Genomic DNA, 20,316 nt, shown 5'->3' with positions numbered 1-20,316 from the left:
CATGAAACTATGACATGTTCGTGAAAGAGAGTAAGGGAAGTAAGGCTAGTGTTCGTGGTGCTAAGGCAGGATAGCGTCCACCACGCAGAGGGGCAGCAAAGCGTGATAATGTTCGTTGGGTGCAATGTCCGTGTGAGAGGTCAGAGGCACGAAAGGGGCTCCCTGATGACTTGTGGCTACTGTTGATCAGTCACCGTGTCCGACAAACGCCGCTTCGGTGGTGGTTCGGAGGCCCCGAATTTCTCTCTGGATGACGGAGGACCTCGCTGGGACAGCCGGGCCTCTCCAGGGATCAGGGAGGCCGAACTGAAATTGGCTGCCAGATGTCCTGGCGTTGGCAGGCAGCATATAGCTGCCATGTCAAGTGGCCTCGCGCAGGAGCCACGGTGGAAGGGGCAGCAGGGCTTCTCGGCGATGGCCAAGAGCAGGGCACAGCCGGATGTTGGACGTCAGTAGGTCAGGGCCCCGAGCACCTCTCATGTCCACGTTGATAGGACGAAACCACGACGTGCACTCTCCCCGGGCACACACGAAAGTGCCACACATGTACATGCACATAGACACGCACACACACACCGCTGACGACTACGCGAGCAACGCCGCAAAGTGTCCTTCGTCCCTCTCCCCATGCATAAGCACCAATGTCGAAGTTCACAACTTCCTTCACCGGTAGACAAAATACAGCACAAAAAGTGTTAAACAGAACAAAAATGACAATATCTGGCCAAAAAAACATAAAAATCCAAGTACAAATGAACACTTAAAAAAGAAACCTTGGCAGCAAACTGGGCAGAGCCGACTTTTACGAGAACAGGCCATAAAGAAGCTAACCTATACTGAGGCTAGACAGTAAACTGAGGGCCTTCGGTTGTGGGAAATGAGTCCGCCGTCCAGCGCAAAATCACACAGGTGATCACTTCCTCAGATTATATCAGTACGGCGCCCGAATGCGATCCACCGCTCCGGGTGTGCCCCCTTTGCATGCGTGAAGTGCCGCAGGGCGCCAGTGTAGCTTGCCAAATTGTGATACAAAGGGTTTCAGGTCTGCGATATGGGCACGACTGAGTTTTCCGGAATGGGCATCTTTCAGCAAGTACGGCAGTGGAGTCCAAGCTTTCTCCACTCTGTACGGACCAAGCCACTTAGGAGGGAGCGAGGTTGAGAACCCCTTACTTGCATCGCTAGTTACGCTTCAGGACAAAATCACCCACCTGAAAAGCTAGGTCGTGATGCTTGCGGTCATATTGGGCCTTCTGTCGAGCCCCGGCCAACATATTTAGATATTGTCAGTTGGATAAACGTGCACGTGGCAGCGGCGAGGAGCGGTCTCCCTCCTTTATCCCGCGCAGCAGTGGCGCTGCTGTCGCTTTCGGATCGGTGATGGAGCGTCGTTTGCTACCTCTGCATGCGAAACAGCGGGAAATTCGTTTCCGAATACACGGATTTAAACTAAAGCAGATAGATGAGGACCGATTAAATACTACTTAGTGATAAATAAGGGCGGCACCTGTACCCAACAATTATGATTAATTCCGTGCCAGCAATGAATCAGTGGAGTGGTAAGGCAGTGGCACACCGGGCCTGTGCTGTCCCCCCCCTCCTCCCCAAAATCTTTCTCGCTATTATTGACAGAGCAGAAAGTGACACTCGACCACACTTGCCTGTCTGGCACCTATTTCAGATGGAGGTAGTGCCCCTAGCCCCCGAAAAAAAAAAAATCTGCCTGTGCCTCGGCAATAAATAGCGTTCATCTGTGCTTTTAGGTTGTGGATGATTCTAAGCGTACAAGAATATATTCAGAAACGGTTGTGCTTCTTTTTGAGGACCTAGGGTAAAAATAGACTGCCCACACTGACAGTCTCGTGCAAATTAGCGCCACAACCCTGCTATGCTTTATATCGGTGAGCTAGCAGAGCTCACAGCTGCCATAAATGGTATAACTTTAATGCAAAGATGCCTTTCATACACAAACTCTTTAGATAGTAGCCAAAATTATCCGAGCAGTTACGAGAAAGGCTTCGAAAGTGAAAGAAAAAAAAATGTAAGAAAAAATAGAACGCAGCGCAATAGATGAGACGCAGAGAGTACTTAGACAACTTTTATTTGGAAAAGCTTTTTCGCAAATTGTATTTCCCATGTGACATGGCGATCAAGCACGCTTGAGTGAATTAGCAGTTTAACATAATAAACATGCCGACCTACAGCGTGCTGGGCTGTCGAAGTCGCTATGCCTTCTATGAAAACCCTGGCAATCGATTGGCAGCACTTCTTCAAAGCCCCAAGCGACCCTGCAGTTCTCAAGGCCTGGACAGCTATTCTTCCACTAAAAGCCTTTCATGTGATATCCAATACCTACAATGGTGATCTAAATTTTGAATCTGAGGATCTAATCACTTGCTACAAGCACATCGTAAAGAGAAACATTAAAATTCCACGTGGTAGCTGGACACTTAAGCCAGGTGTCGTTCCTCAAAAATGTAAGGCGTCAGGATTACGGCAGAGGCAGTATGTTCACCTTTTACATCCAGACTATAAGCAGCAGGGCTCGATATTTTAAGGAGCAGGCAAGTGATCATCCACTTGGATTCGTAGCACTATCCTTTGGCTGACTTCGCTTTTTGAAGCTTTCAGTGCAAGACGAACAGAGAGTTTGATAAAAAAAAACTTTCCTGGATAAGCTCGACATTCCAGGATTAGAACTTTGTTTGGTCTTGTAATGCAGAGAACCAAGTTTCCACCCCTAGACACAACTCTGGATTGCAGGGGACGCCAGTAGCTTCGTCAACATCACTCTTCTCCAGGTTAACGTCAGGCACATCGCCACTACTTGACACATGACCCTCGAAATTCACAGTTTCTGTAAGTTTCAGGGGTTTCCTTTTACGTTTTAATGCTGCTAATTTAGACAAGTGTGCAGGAATATTCGGGAAAATTTGAGGAACAGCAACGAGCGTAAGTGTCCACCTACCAAGTGGAAATTTAATGTTTCTGCCTAAGATGTGCTCGTAGCAATTGATTGTAGATCGTGAATGTTGGTCTTGATTGTCAACTGGAAGGCTTTTCGTGGAATAGTAGCTGTCCATGCCTTGAGAACTGCAGGGTCATTTGAGACTGAAGAAGTGCCGCTGATCGAAAGTAATTTCCTCGGAGGCCTAGCCACTTTGACTGCCCGGCACGCTGCAGGTCGGCATGTTTACTATGTTAAAGGGGCCCTCCAACACTATTCAACCCCCCCATGTTTTATTCGTGGGTTGTGTAGACTGAAGTACAGACAGACTAAGACAGCAAGGACGACAGAGATAATGTCATGCAATCTGAAGTTATTAGACTTGGAAAATTCAAAATACAAGAAAAAAAATGCTGGCCCTCAACTCTATTTTTGCAGGGTCACTTGACCACATTTCACTCGCCAATGACATCGGGAGGCTGCCCTAATGAAATAAGCTGGAAATGCCTACATAGGGGAAGCTCGCACCGCATCGTTGCTTGTTTTTTTTTTTTCCCCGAAGTCATGTTGACTTCGCTGCCACAGTAACAAGCGTGGTGCCTGACGCCTGGCTGCCACAACGCGAGTGGGAGCTATTGTGTCAAAGCGAGGTATTTTCTGTTTTATTCCGAGTCAATCCCTCTCTTATTCTGAGAAAGGAACTTGTGGAACGACCTAGACAGTGAAGTGTTGACCGTTCACACATTGTTCGGTGAGCCGCCCAACGAACAACAATAGTGCACTGCACCCCTTCAACAGCGCATGTGCAGAAAGAGGCAGCTCGCAAACTCCCAAAAGCAAGAAGAGGGAAGAAAAAGAGAGGTGTTTCGTATATACATCCGACCCCCGCAAGCCGAAAATCCAGTGGTGAAATGGCGGCCAGCACCTCTGTCGTGCTTTATAGTCTCGGTGGTCTTTTTTCATTGTGGCCGCGTCTGTTCAGGGTTCGTTGAAAAACCACAAAAAAGAAAAATGAAACAGATACCCTCAGTTTTGATCCTACACCACGATCACTTCTAACGTTGCATTTATCCATTAATATGGCAGCAACCTTCTGGCGTCATTTCCGCCTGCAAAGTTTTGGCGAATGCCACTACGTGATAATGTGGTCGGCAGCGATGTGGTGACTTTACTGTGCGATTAAAATACTGAATCATTTGTTATCAGTGCTTAGACCACTGATAAAAAAAATAGGTGCTTCAATAGTGTTAGAGGGCCCCTTTAAACTGCTAATTCACTCAAGCCTGCTTCATGGTCGTGTCACATATGAATTACAATTTGTGACAACCGAAATATAACCTTCAAGCTTCCGCCGCTGTGGTCTGAGCAAGCGAACAAAAAAAAAAGGGAAAAAAATTCAATGCTGCCGCGGGAAGTGGCGAGTAGCCGAGAGCGGCGGTGCCAGTGGCTCGATCTCAACACTACGCCAGTGCCACCCTCGGAACAGATACGAGTAGGTGCTGCCTCCAGACCAAGCTTTTCCAACTGACAGTATCTAAAAACGTTGGCCCTGGCTGACGCCAAACTTTGCCTTGCTTTGCAGAAGCTCAACAAAGCCTGTCCCGAAATGTCGACGCGAAAGTAGAGCAGTCTGTCTGCGTCTCCTTGTCCTCGAGCTGGCATTGAATGACGCTGGTCATCAGATTTACGAACTACCTTCCAAAATTTAAGAAGGCGGGCGAGAAACCAGTCGAGCGACTCTCGGACGTTCAAATAGTGAACGCGAGCTCACTAAATAGTATGCCCAGTCCCTTTGACTTTCGCTAAAGGCCGCCAGAATCGGTTTGAGCGTACGATTGACGTGCTTCGTCAAATTGAACTGGAGATGGTAGGGTGAAGTGGTGCAGTGATCAATGCCGAGGGAACGGCACGTGACACGAAACACGCGAGCGGTGAAATACAAAGCATCGTCCATGATTAGCCTTTCCGAGAAGCCGAACCAGCGAAACACTTCCTGGAGTTTCTCGAGCACCACTCATGCAGCCACCTTCTGAAGGGGGAACAATTCCACCCACTTCAAAAAGTGATCAACGGCTACCATCGGGTGAATTGGTGCAGTGATTAATTCCGAGGGAACGGCGCGTGACACCAAACACCCGAGTGGTGAAATACGAAGCATCGTCCATGATGAGCCTTTCCAAGAAGCCGAACTGGCGAAACACTTCCTGGAGCTTCTGGAGCACCGCTCATGCTGTCACGTTCTGAAGAAGGAACAATTCCACCCACTTCAAAAAGTGATCAATGGCTACCATCAGGTGAATGAACCCCTGCTTACTTCAGGGAAACGGGCCCATTAGATCGCAGGTGGCCACTTGCCACGAACGCTCACTGACAATCAGTTTCATCAGACCGGGCAATATGTCACCCCTTGATTTCACCATTGATAGATGCGGCAAGAACAGCAATAGTGAACAATGCCATGCTTCATGTCGGGCCAGGTCACAACACTGCTCAGCTTTTGCAAAAAACTTCGAGCCACTCAGGTGACCGGCCATGGGTTCGTCGTGAGAGGATCGCAACAGTGAGACTCTCAGACTTTTGGGCATAACCACCATAAACTGGTTGATGGACTCGATGGCAGTGGCTATATACTTCAGTACGAGCCCGTCATGGTCCCAGCAAATATGAATCTGCCGGGGACTTGGCGACACATGCTTGTTCCAACCTCCTATTCGCGCCCACTGCAGGGCAAGCAGCGTATCGGCGCTCCGTCTCGCCTAACAGTCGCTATCGGCGCCCGCTGCAAGACAAGCAGCATAACGGCGCTCAGTCTGAGACCGTCGTACATTTCGCGACAAAATGGATCAATTCGCTGAACGTTCAGTAGCTCTTCTCTGCTGAAAGCGATTCCCATTCTCCCAAAGGAGCGGAGTTTGGTATCGGGTTCACGGGTTCGCTCTCGGCATCGTGGCTTTTAGAAAGCTCCCCCGCACAACCGCAGCGTGGCGCGCCACTTACCTGCATGGCAGGCAAGGTTCGTCCTCATGACGACTCACCCTGTTCGTCAAACAGCGGCGAAGCCGCTGTTTCGTCCGCGGCGCTTGTATGTGCAAAGGCACCGCTAGCGGCTGTCGCACCGAGATCAAGGTTCTCAGCAGACAATTCAGCAAGGGATAGCGCGTCAGCTACCACGTTGGTGCTCCCCTTTCGATACTGCACTGTAAATTCATAATGCTGTATCAGGAGAACCCAGCGCGACAGCCTGCCGGCAGGCTCACGGAGCGTCCCGTGTCTTCTTCACGGAAAGAACTCTCTTTCTGCACTCAGCGTCAAATGCTCCTGCCCAAATGAAGTCGACACCTTGCAGCTAGGAGCTATGATCTTTGTATCCATCAGATATGTGTTTGCATCAATGTGTGGTAGCGATAAATAAAACTGGCTGGAGAGAGAGAGCAAAACTTACTGGCAGATCTACTGCTAAAGGATTGAAAGGTGGGCTAGTTGGTCACAGTAACATTTTTCAAACAAAACGTGACGACACGACAAAGAGAAAAAGGGGGACAAACCACAGTGCTGACTCGCAACTGAATGTTTATTGAAACCACATTAAAAAAAAAATTACTATACTCACACCCATGTGACCTCATTAAAAACAAAAAAAGCCACAGCTATGATGCAAAGGCGAAGTAACGGGAAGGTCACGCGCAAAATGGCCAGCAGATCGAAACGTGCCCCGCGTTTCTCAAGCAGAAATGACGCACGAAACGCACTCTCAGATACAGATGAGCGCAAATAAGCATCTCAGTTGTTACTACTCTGTCTGAAAAATGCGCTCTTTTCACTAATGTAGACTGTGCAACGATTGCAGTGACATTTGTGCACCTGGTGACTAAAATAGAATCGTTTCGGTAAAAGCCAAACACCAGGCAAGACATAGGATCCTTCCTATCGCGAGATAGAACGTGCAAGTGAGGGTCTACCCCTGCTCTTTGCAGGGCAAAGTGCGCCTGGGAGATGAAAGCGCGGCGCCGCGTTGCGACGATGTTGCTACGCACGCTAATTGCGTTATCTTGCAGGTAAAGCTGAAAACACAATAGTGCCCCCCCTCCCCCTCGAGATGCCCATCAGCAGCATTGATTGATATGTGGATTTAATGTCCCAAAACTACCATATGATTTTGAGAGACACCGTTAGTGGAGCGCTCCGGAAATTTTGACCTCCTGGGGTTCTTTAATGTGCACCCAAATCTGAGCACACAGGCCTACAGCATTTCCCCCTCCATCATAAATGCAGCCACGGCAGCCGAGTACCTTAGCCACTAGACCACCGCGGCGGGGCGCCCGCCAGCAGCAGTCAGTGGTAGCTTGCCATTTAAATGGTGAAGGATGTGCTCCTCGGTAGCTCAGTGGTTAACGCCTCACACTCACGATTCAGAGGACCCAAGTTCGATTCAGGGCGCCGAAGTCTTTTTCAGAATTTTTTTCTTTCCAGCATTTTCATATATATATATAGATACGTATACATGTACAATGAGTGACGTTAACGTCGGCGACTAAATCCAGTCGAGAGTGTGCATATAATTGCTACCTCAATAAAAAAAACGGGGAGGGGGGGGGGGGGCTTTAAGCTTTGCCTATAAGAGTTGAACGTAATAGCGATATTCTGTTCCTAGTGCATACTTCAAACAGTGTATAAATTATCTTCAAACTTGCTATACACCCACTACGTGGCTTTAAGGGTGCAGTAATGTATGTGTCTTTTTGTAGTGGGTGACTGGCTTTCAACTACAAAGTCATTATGATAATCCCATATACTGACGCCGGATGGCAATGTACGCTTGTACCACGCATTATTACGGCAAGATTTCATGTTGTGTAGCATGTATACAGGATGCACGTGTTTATAAAGCATGAAAGGTGCTTTCACTGCATTTCCAAGCAGGGGAACTTATTTTCACTGTATTCACAAGCAGAGGCGTGGCTCTGTGGAACATTACATCAAGCACATGGAAAAAACGCGAAGCGTGCGTACTCTCCAAGACAAGCAATTTTAAGATACTGTACTATCTAGAACAATAAGCTATCATGTAGGGCAACAGAAGGTACAGTAATACATGGTTCACCCCTTTTTCCAATATTATGAGCCTTCATTATTTCTTGTGTTATTTGGCCTCAATGTATTGACAGCACGTCAGCTTGATAAAACATAGGTGTGCCATGGCCCAGCGTGGTACTGGCGGATACATGCTGATGTTCTGGGGCAGTTTAAGGCACTATCGCTGTCCAAACTGAAGTCAACAGGTCGAAGTCGTCTTCCATGTCTGTCCTGAGACCATCATCTAGAGAACAACGCTCAGATTCATCGGAATCCATGAAATTCGCTGGTTTAGTGGAGTACCCGCGAGCGGTGTTGATGCCATAACCGAAACCCTTAGCACTGACCCCCCTACTGAGAACAAGGATTAAAAATCTTCCCATTATGAGAAAAAAAAACCCTTAGGATATCCACAGAGTGAATGATGATGAGTGGGGCGAAGCTTTGGAGGGAGTTAAGTTTGGGATGATGGATGAAATCCCGATGGTTCAGATGATCACAACGACATGTTGAAGGACTGGACTGCTTGCTCACTTCCTGGCAAACTTTGGTTTATTTACACATGGACACTTATTTACAGAGACCGGGGTGGCCACTAAACCAACCGCACAGTAAGCACTGGCATGTATTAATATCAATGTCGGCGTTACCTGCCGAGCCCTCCACACATCAACACCAACTTCTATATGTAGTATCAACCTTGGATCAGAGTCTGCGCTAAGCACGACCACCTCTGTCCGCCTCAACGTAGTATCAACCTTGGATCAGAGTCTGCGCTAAGAACGTCCTCTGTCCCCGCTTCCCAATCTCGTTCTCGAGCACTCCATTTCTCTTCATTAAATACCTCCTGTCTCATCTGAGACAGTCTTGTGGGACGACCCCTACTCGATGCTCTACCAATGGAGCAAACAACTCCCTTTCCTCAGAGATGGGTCTCCGCATCTGCCTTCTCAAACTTTGCTATCCTCCGAGCATCGACTAAGAAGAACTTGGACATTTCAATGACGTACAGCTTAAATGATACTTTCGTGCGACAACAAGCCTGTCTAGACGGCCGGTCGGCTGTCTGGCGTTAGTAGACACGATTATGCTGTATATCCACTCGTAATGTTACAGCATGGCGCCACATAATCTTGTCGGGAGCAGTTTCGCGACAACGACCACTTATTTCTCAGTCTGGCTCACAGTGAGAGCGCTACCACCGTGCGGGTGACTCCCCAGCACAAGGTGCGGTGAACAAAGGCTCACGGGGTTCGACGACAAAGATGCGTTCCAAGGAGAACGGCTTAGTCGCGTCTGGGCAGCCTCTTTTCATTAACTTCCCTTTTCGTCGGGCACCGTCTACCGACTGGCCATCCTTCGCGTGCCCCAAACATAACTGAGGGTTTCATCGGTAAACTGTGAATCGTCCGTCTGTCTTTCCATTCGTTCACCTGTCAGTCTGTCCATTCATCCAACCATACATCTAGTGAACACTCCCAAGTACCGCCATCTCGCATCTTTTCATCATGTATTCATCATACACAAATACAGTCATCTAGCAGACATTCCAAGAACTGAGCAAGAGGTGGGAACCTATAACTACCGTATTTACTTGCGTAATGAACCCACCTTTTTTTCAAAGAAGTTCACGCCGATTTGGGGGGAGGGTTCATTACACGGGAGATAAAATTCACAGGAATTACAACAGCGAAAATTTCGCGTGACTGCTTTGCTTGCTTAGGCCCGTGAAATGTGCGACAAATCTATTTGTAGCTCGAAGCTCTTTTTGTTTCCACCTGTAACGAAAGCGCACAGATCAACGCCGAAGTGTCGTCCAGCCGCTCAGTTCCAAAGCTCCAGCACATGCTGTTTGTAACCAGCTGTGTAGCTAGAGTATCGGCTGAATGCGCCTTGCACAGCAGGTGCCCCAACCAAGTTCACAACGACGAACCCGACAACAAAACATTCACAGTTTTGCCGCAAGGGCGAAGCAATGAATGCGATAGCAACAACTTAGAATGCAATACTGAGAACGACTACCAAATCGAAACAAGCAGCGCACTGTTCACGCACACATGACGCACGAAAACAACACACAGAGGACGAGAGTGAACTAACAACGTTTACTGCTCGACACATAGCGCGCTGTTTAAGCAAAAACGACGCACTCAGCGTAATCACAGGCACGGATGAGTGCAAACAAGTGTCCCAGTTCTTACTTTACTGTGTTTGAGAAGCACGCTCTTTTCGAAAACGGGGCCTCTCCAGCGAGCGAAGTGATATTTGTGCGCCCGGCAACTGAATGCAAACGCTCTGGTCAAAGCCAAAGGCGCCCGATTCTTGCCACCAAAGGATAAGCGCACGTCGGCGCATCCGGACGAGCTGGGTAGCTTTTTTTCCTTTTTGAGTTTTCATATATATATAGATACGTATACATACACGATGAGTGACGCCGACGTCAGCGGCAAAACCCAGCCAAGAGTGTCTATATAATTGGTATCGCGATAAAACACAGTGTCGGATGGCGGTGTACAAACATTGCGGGTGCACAACATGCTGTTGGCCCAATGAGTGCGGTTGTGCCTTCCATTGCCTTTGAGATGACGAGGGCGCGACGCGCCCGCCAGTTTGACGGCCACGAGCTTTCCTTTTGCGTCGCTACGCTTGTGTGGCGCTATCAGCAAAGTTTTCTCCTGCATTCGACAGATGGCGCTTCGCCGTAAAAGGAGAGACTTTCAAACTTTGTTTGACGTCGTCCGCGTTTGCAACTGTTTAGCATGGTTGCAAAACTATGTCTTGACTTTTATTGTATTGTTATTTTGACATATAATGGCTAGATTTAACGTTTCGATCGTCAATGGCACTGGCTATCACACCAAAATAAAATGAAAATACATTACACAAAAGTTTTCTTTTTTCAAAACCAAAGTGAGGGGGTGGGTTCGTTACGCGAGTAAACACGGTACATACATCAAGGATGCATGACCCACAGCTTAAGGAGCTTCACCCCTAAAAACAACTCTCAAGTAAAACTGATAAAAACATGCTCTTTTACTTTTAAATGGCATTAGCTGTCCAGAAGTACTCGGAGAGCATCAAAATTTGAACTTGAAGTCAATGATAGCATGCTAATGATGGAAATAGACGTGGTCACAGAATTGTTAAGTCTGTGGCAGACACAGTTTTATAAGTCTTCAAGGCATTGATATGGCGTGAATACTACAACTTTGTGCGACCTGCTTGACATTGCGGGAGAGAAAATGCAAATATAGAATGATGAAAGGTGCTTTTTCATTTTCTCTCTTCGCACGTGTCTTCTTGTGGCAAGCGTGATGGTTTTGAAATTTCAAAAGAGTATGAAAGAAAAAAACGCCACGCCTGCGCGGAAGGCACAGCATACTCACAGCGAAAGCTGGAATGGCAGCCTTACAGAGCCTTTCTAAACACTCATTGGGTAACTGCTGCAAGCACACTTGCTGGGTGCCCACTACGGCATCAATTTCTCGGTAGTAGGCCAGCATTCGCTAGGTTATCCGTCGACATTCTTCTGAGAAGTGTGGTATCCACTTAGCACTTGCAAGGGATTTTGTGCCAATTGTTCATGCAGTGGCTGAGGACGAGGAATTATGACTGAAGTGGGTATGCGCCATAGTTTATAGTTAAACAAAAACAATCTTTTGTAATGGCTTGGGCCATTGGACGACCCACAGTTATGCTATTTGCATTGTGTGATGGCTGCCTGTTCTTTCGCTGCTTTAAAACACTTAATAAGTCGTATTAATGTGATAGCTTTCGTCATCAAGCCTGCCTATGGCAAGTTTGCCAACAAGTCCCAAGCACTGGCGTGGCTCAGTGGTAGAATACTGGGCTGGCACCCAGCGCATCCGGGTTCAAGCCCCACTGTTTCATTGGTACTAGGTTTTTTTCTAATTTCTGCAATCGTGGTTATAGACACCGGCGGCAGACAACTATGGTGCTGCGCGTGACCGGAGTTTTGATCTCATAACAGCTTTTGCTGTAAAACTTTCTCTTTAATGCCCCGTTAAAATGTACAACCAACAAATGCGGTCATTGGTAAAATACAATCTAAGGTGTATGGTTGTCCTTTGTCAACTCCTGGGCGAAATTAAAATTGTCTTTCTGAGGAGAAGGTGTTTAGAATGATGGGGACAGCACTGTCAAGGCCATTTTTAAAAGAGCCGTGAGAAATCTCTATATAACTCCACCAAGCAATCTCTCCAGGTCCTACTTTCCAGCCACTCACATGCACACAAACACAGACGCATGTGCGTGCACGCACACACACGCACGCACGCTGCATACATTCTCCTTATCCTCAGCAAGGAGAAATGGATGTGGACAACTCTCCCTCTCAGTAATGCTGCCAGCATTCCCCATTACTGTGGCCAGTGGCATTTGATATGGCTGTTTGGGACCCAGTTTCTGCTTTTGGTTCTTCGTGGCCCCATAGCCTGTTAGTAGCACCTTGTGGAATGTGCCGCCACAGTAGCTCACTTCTCTGAAACCCGTTCTTTATGCAACATTTCAGAGAATGCTGCCACAGCTTTCAACTTGCAGAACAGTAGCCTGCATACACTCTCGGACTGAATTTGTGGAATGCTTACAGAAAAAGCTTTCCTTCTACCATTTCTTTATACACCTAACAAGTTGCTGCTACAGCTCCACAAACCCTTAGCAAAATGGTGGCATTCCTCCAAAAAAGTAACTAGTTCCAGAACTTTTCATATAATACTTGTAATACTGTACATGGGGGACATTACGTAGCCCTGGCTCAACTGGTACTCAGAACTACAAAACTGCGTCTTGGCCCAATCATGATCAGTTTTGGCTGTGCAGTTGCACGTATAGCAAATTTTTAAGGTGTGAAGCTCCTTAGGGTGGGTCATTCCCTCCTCCGTACATATGTAGCCACCTCTAGTTTATGAATTGCTCACTAGATGGCAATAGTGGTTTTCATATAGTTGACAATTAAAGAGGTTGAATGGTGCTGTTATAATAACAAATTCCCAGCATATCCATAGAGTGAATGACGATGAGTGAGCGAAGCGTTCGTCCGTTGCGTGTGACAGGAGCAGACAGACAGACAGACGGACAGACAGACGCTAGCAGACGCTTCACCCCAATCATCATTCATTCCGTGGATATGCTTTTTACCTCACCTGTGCCTAGTAACACACTTTGTTACCATGATACTTGTAGGTAACTGATAGGAAAACACAGAGGAAGCCTTATTCAGTCGTTGGCTGCATGCTAATGATGCAAGTCACTGATGTGCCAGGCTCACTATGATGTGCTGTGCCTACCCCTCTTTGTAGCAGAAAAGGGTACCGAGGCCAAGCTAGAAATCAAAACCAGCAAAGTGGCCAAAGATTCAAATAGAAGATTCTTGCGGCAGCAGCTTCAAGTCATACAAGTGTGCACCAGTTACCTCAACATTATAAATTTTAGACCTGGGGTTATTCAATGGGCTTTAAAGGTTCCAATGCCCTTTAAAGGCTCCGAAGTATGAAAAATACATGTACTTTAGATACTGTCTTGAGTACTCTTTGGGTAGCTTATATCTGTATTATGATATGTCTAGCAAGATGCGTATTTGCATCTGTATTTCTGATACATGAAGCAATGCATCATGTATTTCAAGAAAACAAGCTGCTGCTGTTAAAACACAGTCTGAAACTATAAAAGTTGGCTGCACTCCACTTCTCAAGCCGACAGTGCTGCCAGTAAACCACCCGAATAAAAAAACAAAGGTGGCGTTGCTTTTTTTTATCTTTCAGTCAAAACCCTTCAGCGAGGGCAGGCCTTGAGCTTTTGGCCTCCCCAATAATGGAGCAGAGTCCTGTGGTGGAGCTTGCATCGCTTCTGGAATAACCACGTGTGACCATATGTGGACAGCAGACATTTTGCTTTGTAATTTGTATCTCTCGTGTTATACTGCACACGCCAATGAGTGCAAAGTATTTTGCCCAAATTTTAATGCTGCTGCATAGTGTCTTCTAGAAGTTAGATTTAAGTGGTGCTTTCAAACTGTCTCTGTATTGTTTTTACTGCTTGTTTCCTGTAATATGTCTTGTAACAAGCTGCCAAAATATATTTTCTCCTGTATTCATTCTTTAGAACTATCTAAATCACTCCAAATGCTTAAACATTTGAATTATAGTTGAGTTCAACGTTATAATATTATATTACGGTAATGATGTGGATGCAATATTATATTGATTTATTGATATGTGAGGTTTAACCTCTTAAAACCATCATATGATTGTAAGACGCCGTAGTGGAGGGCTCCGAAAATTTTGACGACCTGGGGTTCTTTAATGTGCACCCAAATCTGAGCACACGGGCCTGCAACATTTTCGCCTCCATCGAAAATGCAGCCACCGCAGTTGGGATTCGATCCAGCGACCCGCGGGTCAGCAGCCGAGTACCTTAGCCACTAAACCACCACGGCGAGGCAAGAAATGTTATAGTCTGGGTGACTCTGAAGTGCGAAACTACAGAAGTCTGCTTACAATTGAGTGAAATAGCTAAAGTGAGTTTGCAGTAAAATAATACAGGAAGTTATATTGAAAAATGCAAAGCATGTTAGGAAGGGGATTAAAAAAAATTGTATAATGCCAAGTACCCCCTCTTTACCCATGGATGTTCACACGAGCCATTTCGCGTTATTAGGAAGAAATTTTCTATTGTTTGACCTTAACAGGCGAATGATCAATGCAGTACTCTCTCGGTAAACAGAAATTAAACGGGACTGCTGCTTAAAAGGAACAACTGCCCCTAATAAGATTGGTTTCACACTTGGATTCTGCACCCCTATTCATGACCACATTTTTCTGGTTAGTTTAGGTTTCCGTGTAATCAATCTACCGTAGTTTTTGCTATCACTCGTGCCGCATGTATTACGTTTACTGTTGTAGTGTGGCATAGAACCAATTTGAAGTTTTACTAAGATATTTCATTCCTTTTTTAACTCACCCTTAACATTCTTGCAGTTGCAAATAACCAGGTAATGAGAGATGCCAGTGGCAGCAGTGTGAACAGTAGTAGTATCTAAGCAACACTTTGCACCACAACAATATGCACAAATTTTTGGGCTCTGCAAGCTTTCTCATACAAGAATTATGGCAAAAGAATGACATCTTAATGAATACGCTAGACAATGGTTTATGCAAGCAATAAAATAAATATAAAAGATAATTGAATTGTTATGCATTCTCAGCACCCACAATGCATTGAACACACACACACAGGCAGTGCTGTGACTGCTGTACAGCTGTCCAGTGAAGCTGTAGTTCACAAACAATATAATGTGATAAGCTATTAAAATACCTCTACATTTAGGTTTATACATAGGTAACATTAGCATGAACTGGAGCTGGAATGAATTTTCATAATGATTATAAACTAATTGGGGCAATAATAAAGTTACAAGTGAAACAACATCCAATTTTTTTTCCCCCTTCTACCAATATGCTCCCCACGCCAGAAAGAAAAAGCTACATTTTTTTTTTCTTTCTGGCATGGCAAAAACTACAAGACTAATATAGTCTGATGTTTCATTCAAAAGAAACAAGACTTGTTGAGATTAAATTTCTATAGATTGCACGATCCATGCATTTGATGCATGATCCATGTATTTGCTGCTAGATAATATACACCTAAAATAAAAAATTTGGAAATTAATCAAAGTGCCCAAAGATATAAATGGAAAGTATCAGATTGGATTGGATACAATGTTTCCAACAGTATCTTGTATCATACTGTAATGCAATTGCAGAGTATCTTAGCTCAGCTCTGCATAAAGTGAACAGGATGTATTTAAGACAAGATCATTTTCTTTTTTTGCCTTTTGTGCACAAAGACTTCACTAATATATTTTTTCTTTGCTGCTAGAGACCCAACCACTACTTCTAGCTATGAGAAAACAAAAACACATATTAAAGTGATGAACTGTATAGTACAATTTATATAACAGTGGTATTAAAAGGTAGGCATGAATATTGGCAGGATGTCTAAAGATGTCAAATGCAGAAAAAAGCAAGACAAGTAGCAGACCACATGCTAATAAAATGTGCACATTGAACAGAGGTCCCCAGCAAAGTGTGTGAGCAGCCCATGTACACACTGCAATGGTCAAAGAAGACAAGGGAGGTCAGAGAAGGGGCACCTGTGAAACTCACCTTGGGGGATTTGGGGGCACACTCTCCCTTAGGGGCAGCTCCCTTTTCGTCCCCATGGGACGTGCTCACGTCTAGGTTATTCTATGGGAAAAGGGGGAAAACATTTCGGCCGCGGGGCACACACAGTGGTTTGGAGAAGGCTGACCCATAAGGATTTTAGAGGCAGAAGGAGGGAAGACAGACACAGCTACATACAGCTATGCACACACTGACAGGAGTTAGTTATAAGTCTACAACAGAACATGATATAAAACAGTTGTGCATCAAAGACATTAGAATAAATATCCAGTACCAAGTGGGCCAAAAGTTGAAAAAAGATAATCCACAAAAGATGCAAAAGAACAAATGAAATATGTTTTCATTGAAACCAATAAGAAATAGATGGAACCTTTTTTAGTGTTCAGGTTTAATAAACAAAATTAGGTCTTTATGTATGCTAAACATTGGTTTCAAAATATCTGTGTAGTATGCCAGCATTGAGAAAGAAGAAAAAATCTGGGTGCTGAAGGTGTGCACCTGATTATGAAGGTCACTGTAGTGTAAAACTATGGTTGTCGGGGGTTCTTAACATTAAATACAAGTATTCAAGAATTTTTGTGATTGACCACTAAAGCTGTAAATAGAATGCAGGCACCACAGCTGTGAACGGAAACCACAACTTCATGCTTAACAGTAGAATGCCTAGCCACCTTTGTTCACAGCAGCATGTGCATATCAATACAACAAAGTGTTTGCTTCAATAAAGATGTACTGAGCTTATACCACAAGGGCAACAAACAAATCTATATACATGACAGGACCAGCATATTGCGTTTATTGTGACACTACATGAAGAAACACATCTTAATGAAATGCTGAAAAATGTGTTGAAATAAATTTAAGCTGTATATACAATACTGCACTCTATTTGGCAAGCTATACTTATGTACTAGACCTTACTGTCCATATATGCTTCAAGTCAAAGTAAAGGTACAAAACAGTAATGAACTGTGGCAATATACTTCATATAACATACCAAGTTATCTCAAGAAACATAAACAAAATGTAGAAAGAAAGTAAAAGTTAAAAGGTGCAGTTATAACTCACCTGAGGATTAGCTTCAGTTGGCATTTCAAAGACACACCTCAATTTTGAGTCCATGAGGCTTTCAGGGTTAGCATCTCTCCACTGAAATGAAAGCACTAAATTCATCAGCAGTATAATAAACTCATATAAACTTAAATATAATAAACAGCAGCTTGAGCTATTATTACACACACGACCATTATCATGTATTTGACACCTTCACTGCAGTTTCTTTATCTCAGACCCCGGACTTATGAACTCACCATTACACTTCCGTGCAAACCTTAACCAATGTCTACAAAGCTTGCGCACCACAAAAATGAATTGCAAGAAATCTGCACACACACATGCATACGTAAAATGTGTTGGCATACAATGTGAAAACCGAGACAACAGCCCCCAAACTATTCACCTTATTTTGTATAACAGTAAATGGAGATACATGAACAAAACAAAAATACAGTGGCAGCTTGATGTACCCTTCCTCAGAAATCTTGGCAACTACAACAGCTTTTTTCAAGACCATTCTTATACAGAAGGCAATACTGCTATACAAAGGCACAGGATAAGCAAGAATAATATTAATTCAAAAGCATTACTTCCTACACAAAGTGGAAAATCCAGCCTCCACCTGGCATTAACATCTGATGATAAGACAACCACATGACAAAGTGGTAGTGCCACACTTCAATGTAAATGAAAACTAATCTATTCAAATACCCCTCCAAAAAAGGACGTTGCCCAATTTGAGAATCGAGTTGGCACATGTTGAAAGCAGACCTCGCCCGCTCTTGATATTGATTGTCCTACTTCCAGAGTAAGGTGGCCCACCCTCAAAATGGACTCTGCCCAGTTCGAGCACATGACAGTTTTCAAGACTCTTAAATTGAAAGAACACACCACCAAGTAATGATTAGAGGCCAGATATATAAGCATTAAATAATCTGGTTTACAAAATAAATTTTTACAAAAATTTTATGATGGTACAAAAGTGCCAATGGTTCAACATCGCCATGCAATTTTTCCCCGTAGCGTTTACAGAACACAGTCTCTCTTTTTATTGTCCAGCATGGAGAGTCAAGTGTCCATCGTCGAATAAGCACGCTCCTGGCTCTTCTTTTCGGCATGGCCGAGAATGACAGCACAGGAGCAAATAGCCAGACCACCAATAGGCTATAAGTGTCTTTTGTCTCGTACTAATCCGATGTAATTGCACAAGGTCAATTTCTCCTCTGTCAGTCAACACCTTAAAAGGGCCCCTCACCAGGTTTGAGCACTTCAAGCAGGCGAGAGAAATGGATGCACTACGCGCTCACAATCTCGTCTGCCATGATTTGCAATGCTACGCGCCCCGGAAAGAAGTCAAATGTCGGACTGAACGCCGCTCTCCCTTCATCTCACTGGCTTGCACCTCAACATGATGGAGGTGACATATACAACAAGGAATGATCCCGCATACGTCGAAGTAGTAAGTCATACTGCGAGAATTATTCGAAGTGACGTGTATAATTTGTGCAATATATTGCTTGAATAGAAGTGTGAAGGTTGATAGAAATATTAGAACATATACACACAATCTGTGCGCATTAGTTTTTCACTTCGTATCGAGTATATAAGACGAAAGACAGCTGTCTGTATTTTGTTTGCATTGGTGTTCTCACCATTATTGCGTTGTGCCAGTGCCAGCCCTGAAAATGCTTGCCACGTTTTTGGTGCATAGTCCTTTAGAGCAGTTCCCGTGGTGCGACGCTGTGTATCATGGTAAGCATGCATGATCCAAGCCAGCTTCTTCAAACGGGCGTGAATACAGAGATCCATCACCCCAAAACAGGCAGTACAACACACAGAACGCTGAAACAACAACACCGCTTGCGTGCATGACCTCGCTTGCGGATGTCATGTGAATGAAACCTTGCATACACATGAAGTGTGTGATCTTCTGGCTCCGAACTGCTCTGGTACTGAAGACGACAGAGAAGGAATTTAGCTTGCGAAGTCGACTCGGGTAAGTGGCGAAGGTTTCAAGCTCACCTGCTCTATTATGCTTTCACGGCTCATAATGAACCAATTAAAATATTCTTGTGGTATAAATGGTACAAAGCTTTTCATTGGGCACGCAACAACTTTCAGTGTCTAACTAATATTTGTCACGTGACCTGGTGAAGTGCCCTTTAGGAAGTACCCTCAACTTTTCCCCAATGACACTCCAAGGTTTCGCATTCGTTCCCAATCGTCCTGCGGCTGCACAGAAGCACCTCCCGTGTTCTACAGATGGGAATAAACGCCGGGGAGATGGGAGCAGACGACACGACGTGGATGAATACATGTGCAGAGGCTCATCAAGCTTCCTATTGGCTAAGGCACCTTGTGGCCTTGACAGTGCTGAAAGTAACTTCAGAGATGGAGCATAGGTTGCACCCCACAGTGTTCCGAAAGCTCACTTTTGCCCGGTAACATAAATACCCGTCTCCAACTGTACTCAAAAGCAAAATTTGAGGTTAGTGTTTATATGAGCACCGATTTTGAAAATAGACATTTACAGGCACTTAATACAAATTTAGGCAGAAATGTCGGAAATGGGCATTAATAGGCACTATAAAATTATAAAAGCCCTACTTAACCTCTGATTCACGCTCATATATCAAAGCGGCATGACATAAGTGCAAGAAACAAAATAGGCATTTGCCTATAATCCGGTCTCTAGTGATGATATCCAGTAACAACGTTGCACGACGTTTTATTTGTTATTTTATTTATTTTATTAGTTCTATAGTAAGTTGCACAGTTTTAGCTTTATGCCATGACAGTGTGTAAAATACAGTTAGCTCTGGCAAACTTTTTAGGTTAAAAATATTTACAGCTCTCAGCCTATAATGGTTAATATTCCTCTATATTAATTGTAGAATGCCAATAACTACCCAGAAAGTGCATATAAAACATTTTAATGGACAAGAAAAATTGTAACACTAGAATGCTTATAATTAGCCCACACCAATTGTTTATTTAGGTTCGCAATAATTATACAGGCAATATCAAACTTTAAATGAG

At 44.7% G+C, this 20,316-nt stretch overlaps 1 protein-coding gene across 2 annotated transcripts in view; it reads right to left on the bottom strand.

The window, feature by feature from the left end:
• Positions 1 to 20,316, bottom strand: part of Vap33 (VAMP-associated protein 33kDa) — a 67,745-nt gene that overhangs the window by 11,533 nt on the left and 35,896 nt on the right. Inside the window, exons 4-5 of one of the 2 annotated variants that reach the window (XM_037428712.2) lie at positions 17,290 to 17,370; positions 16,204 to 16,284 (exon numbers count right to left, since the gene is read on the bottom strand). In XM_037428712.2, coding sequence (XP_037284609.1) covers positions 16,204 to 16,284; positions 17,290 to 17,370 — 162 coding nt within the window. The remainder of the gene's footprint in view (positions 1 to 16,203; positions 16,285 to 17,289; positions 17,371 to 20,316) is intronic. The other variant, XM_037428714.2, reaches the window with a different exon arrangement.

This window comes from Rhipicephalus microplus, unplaced genomic scaffold (genome assembly GCF_043290135.1).
Source record: "Rhipicephalus microplus isolate Deutch F79 unplaced genomic scaffold, USDA_Rmic scaffold_48, whole genome shotgun sequence".
NCBI classification, from domain to species: domain Eukaryota; kingdom Metazoa; phylum Arthropoda; class Arachnida; order Ixodida; family Ixodidae; genus Rhipicephalus; species Rhipicephalus microplus.
This window is presented reverse-complemented; position numbering and strand designations above follow the sequence as displayed.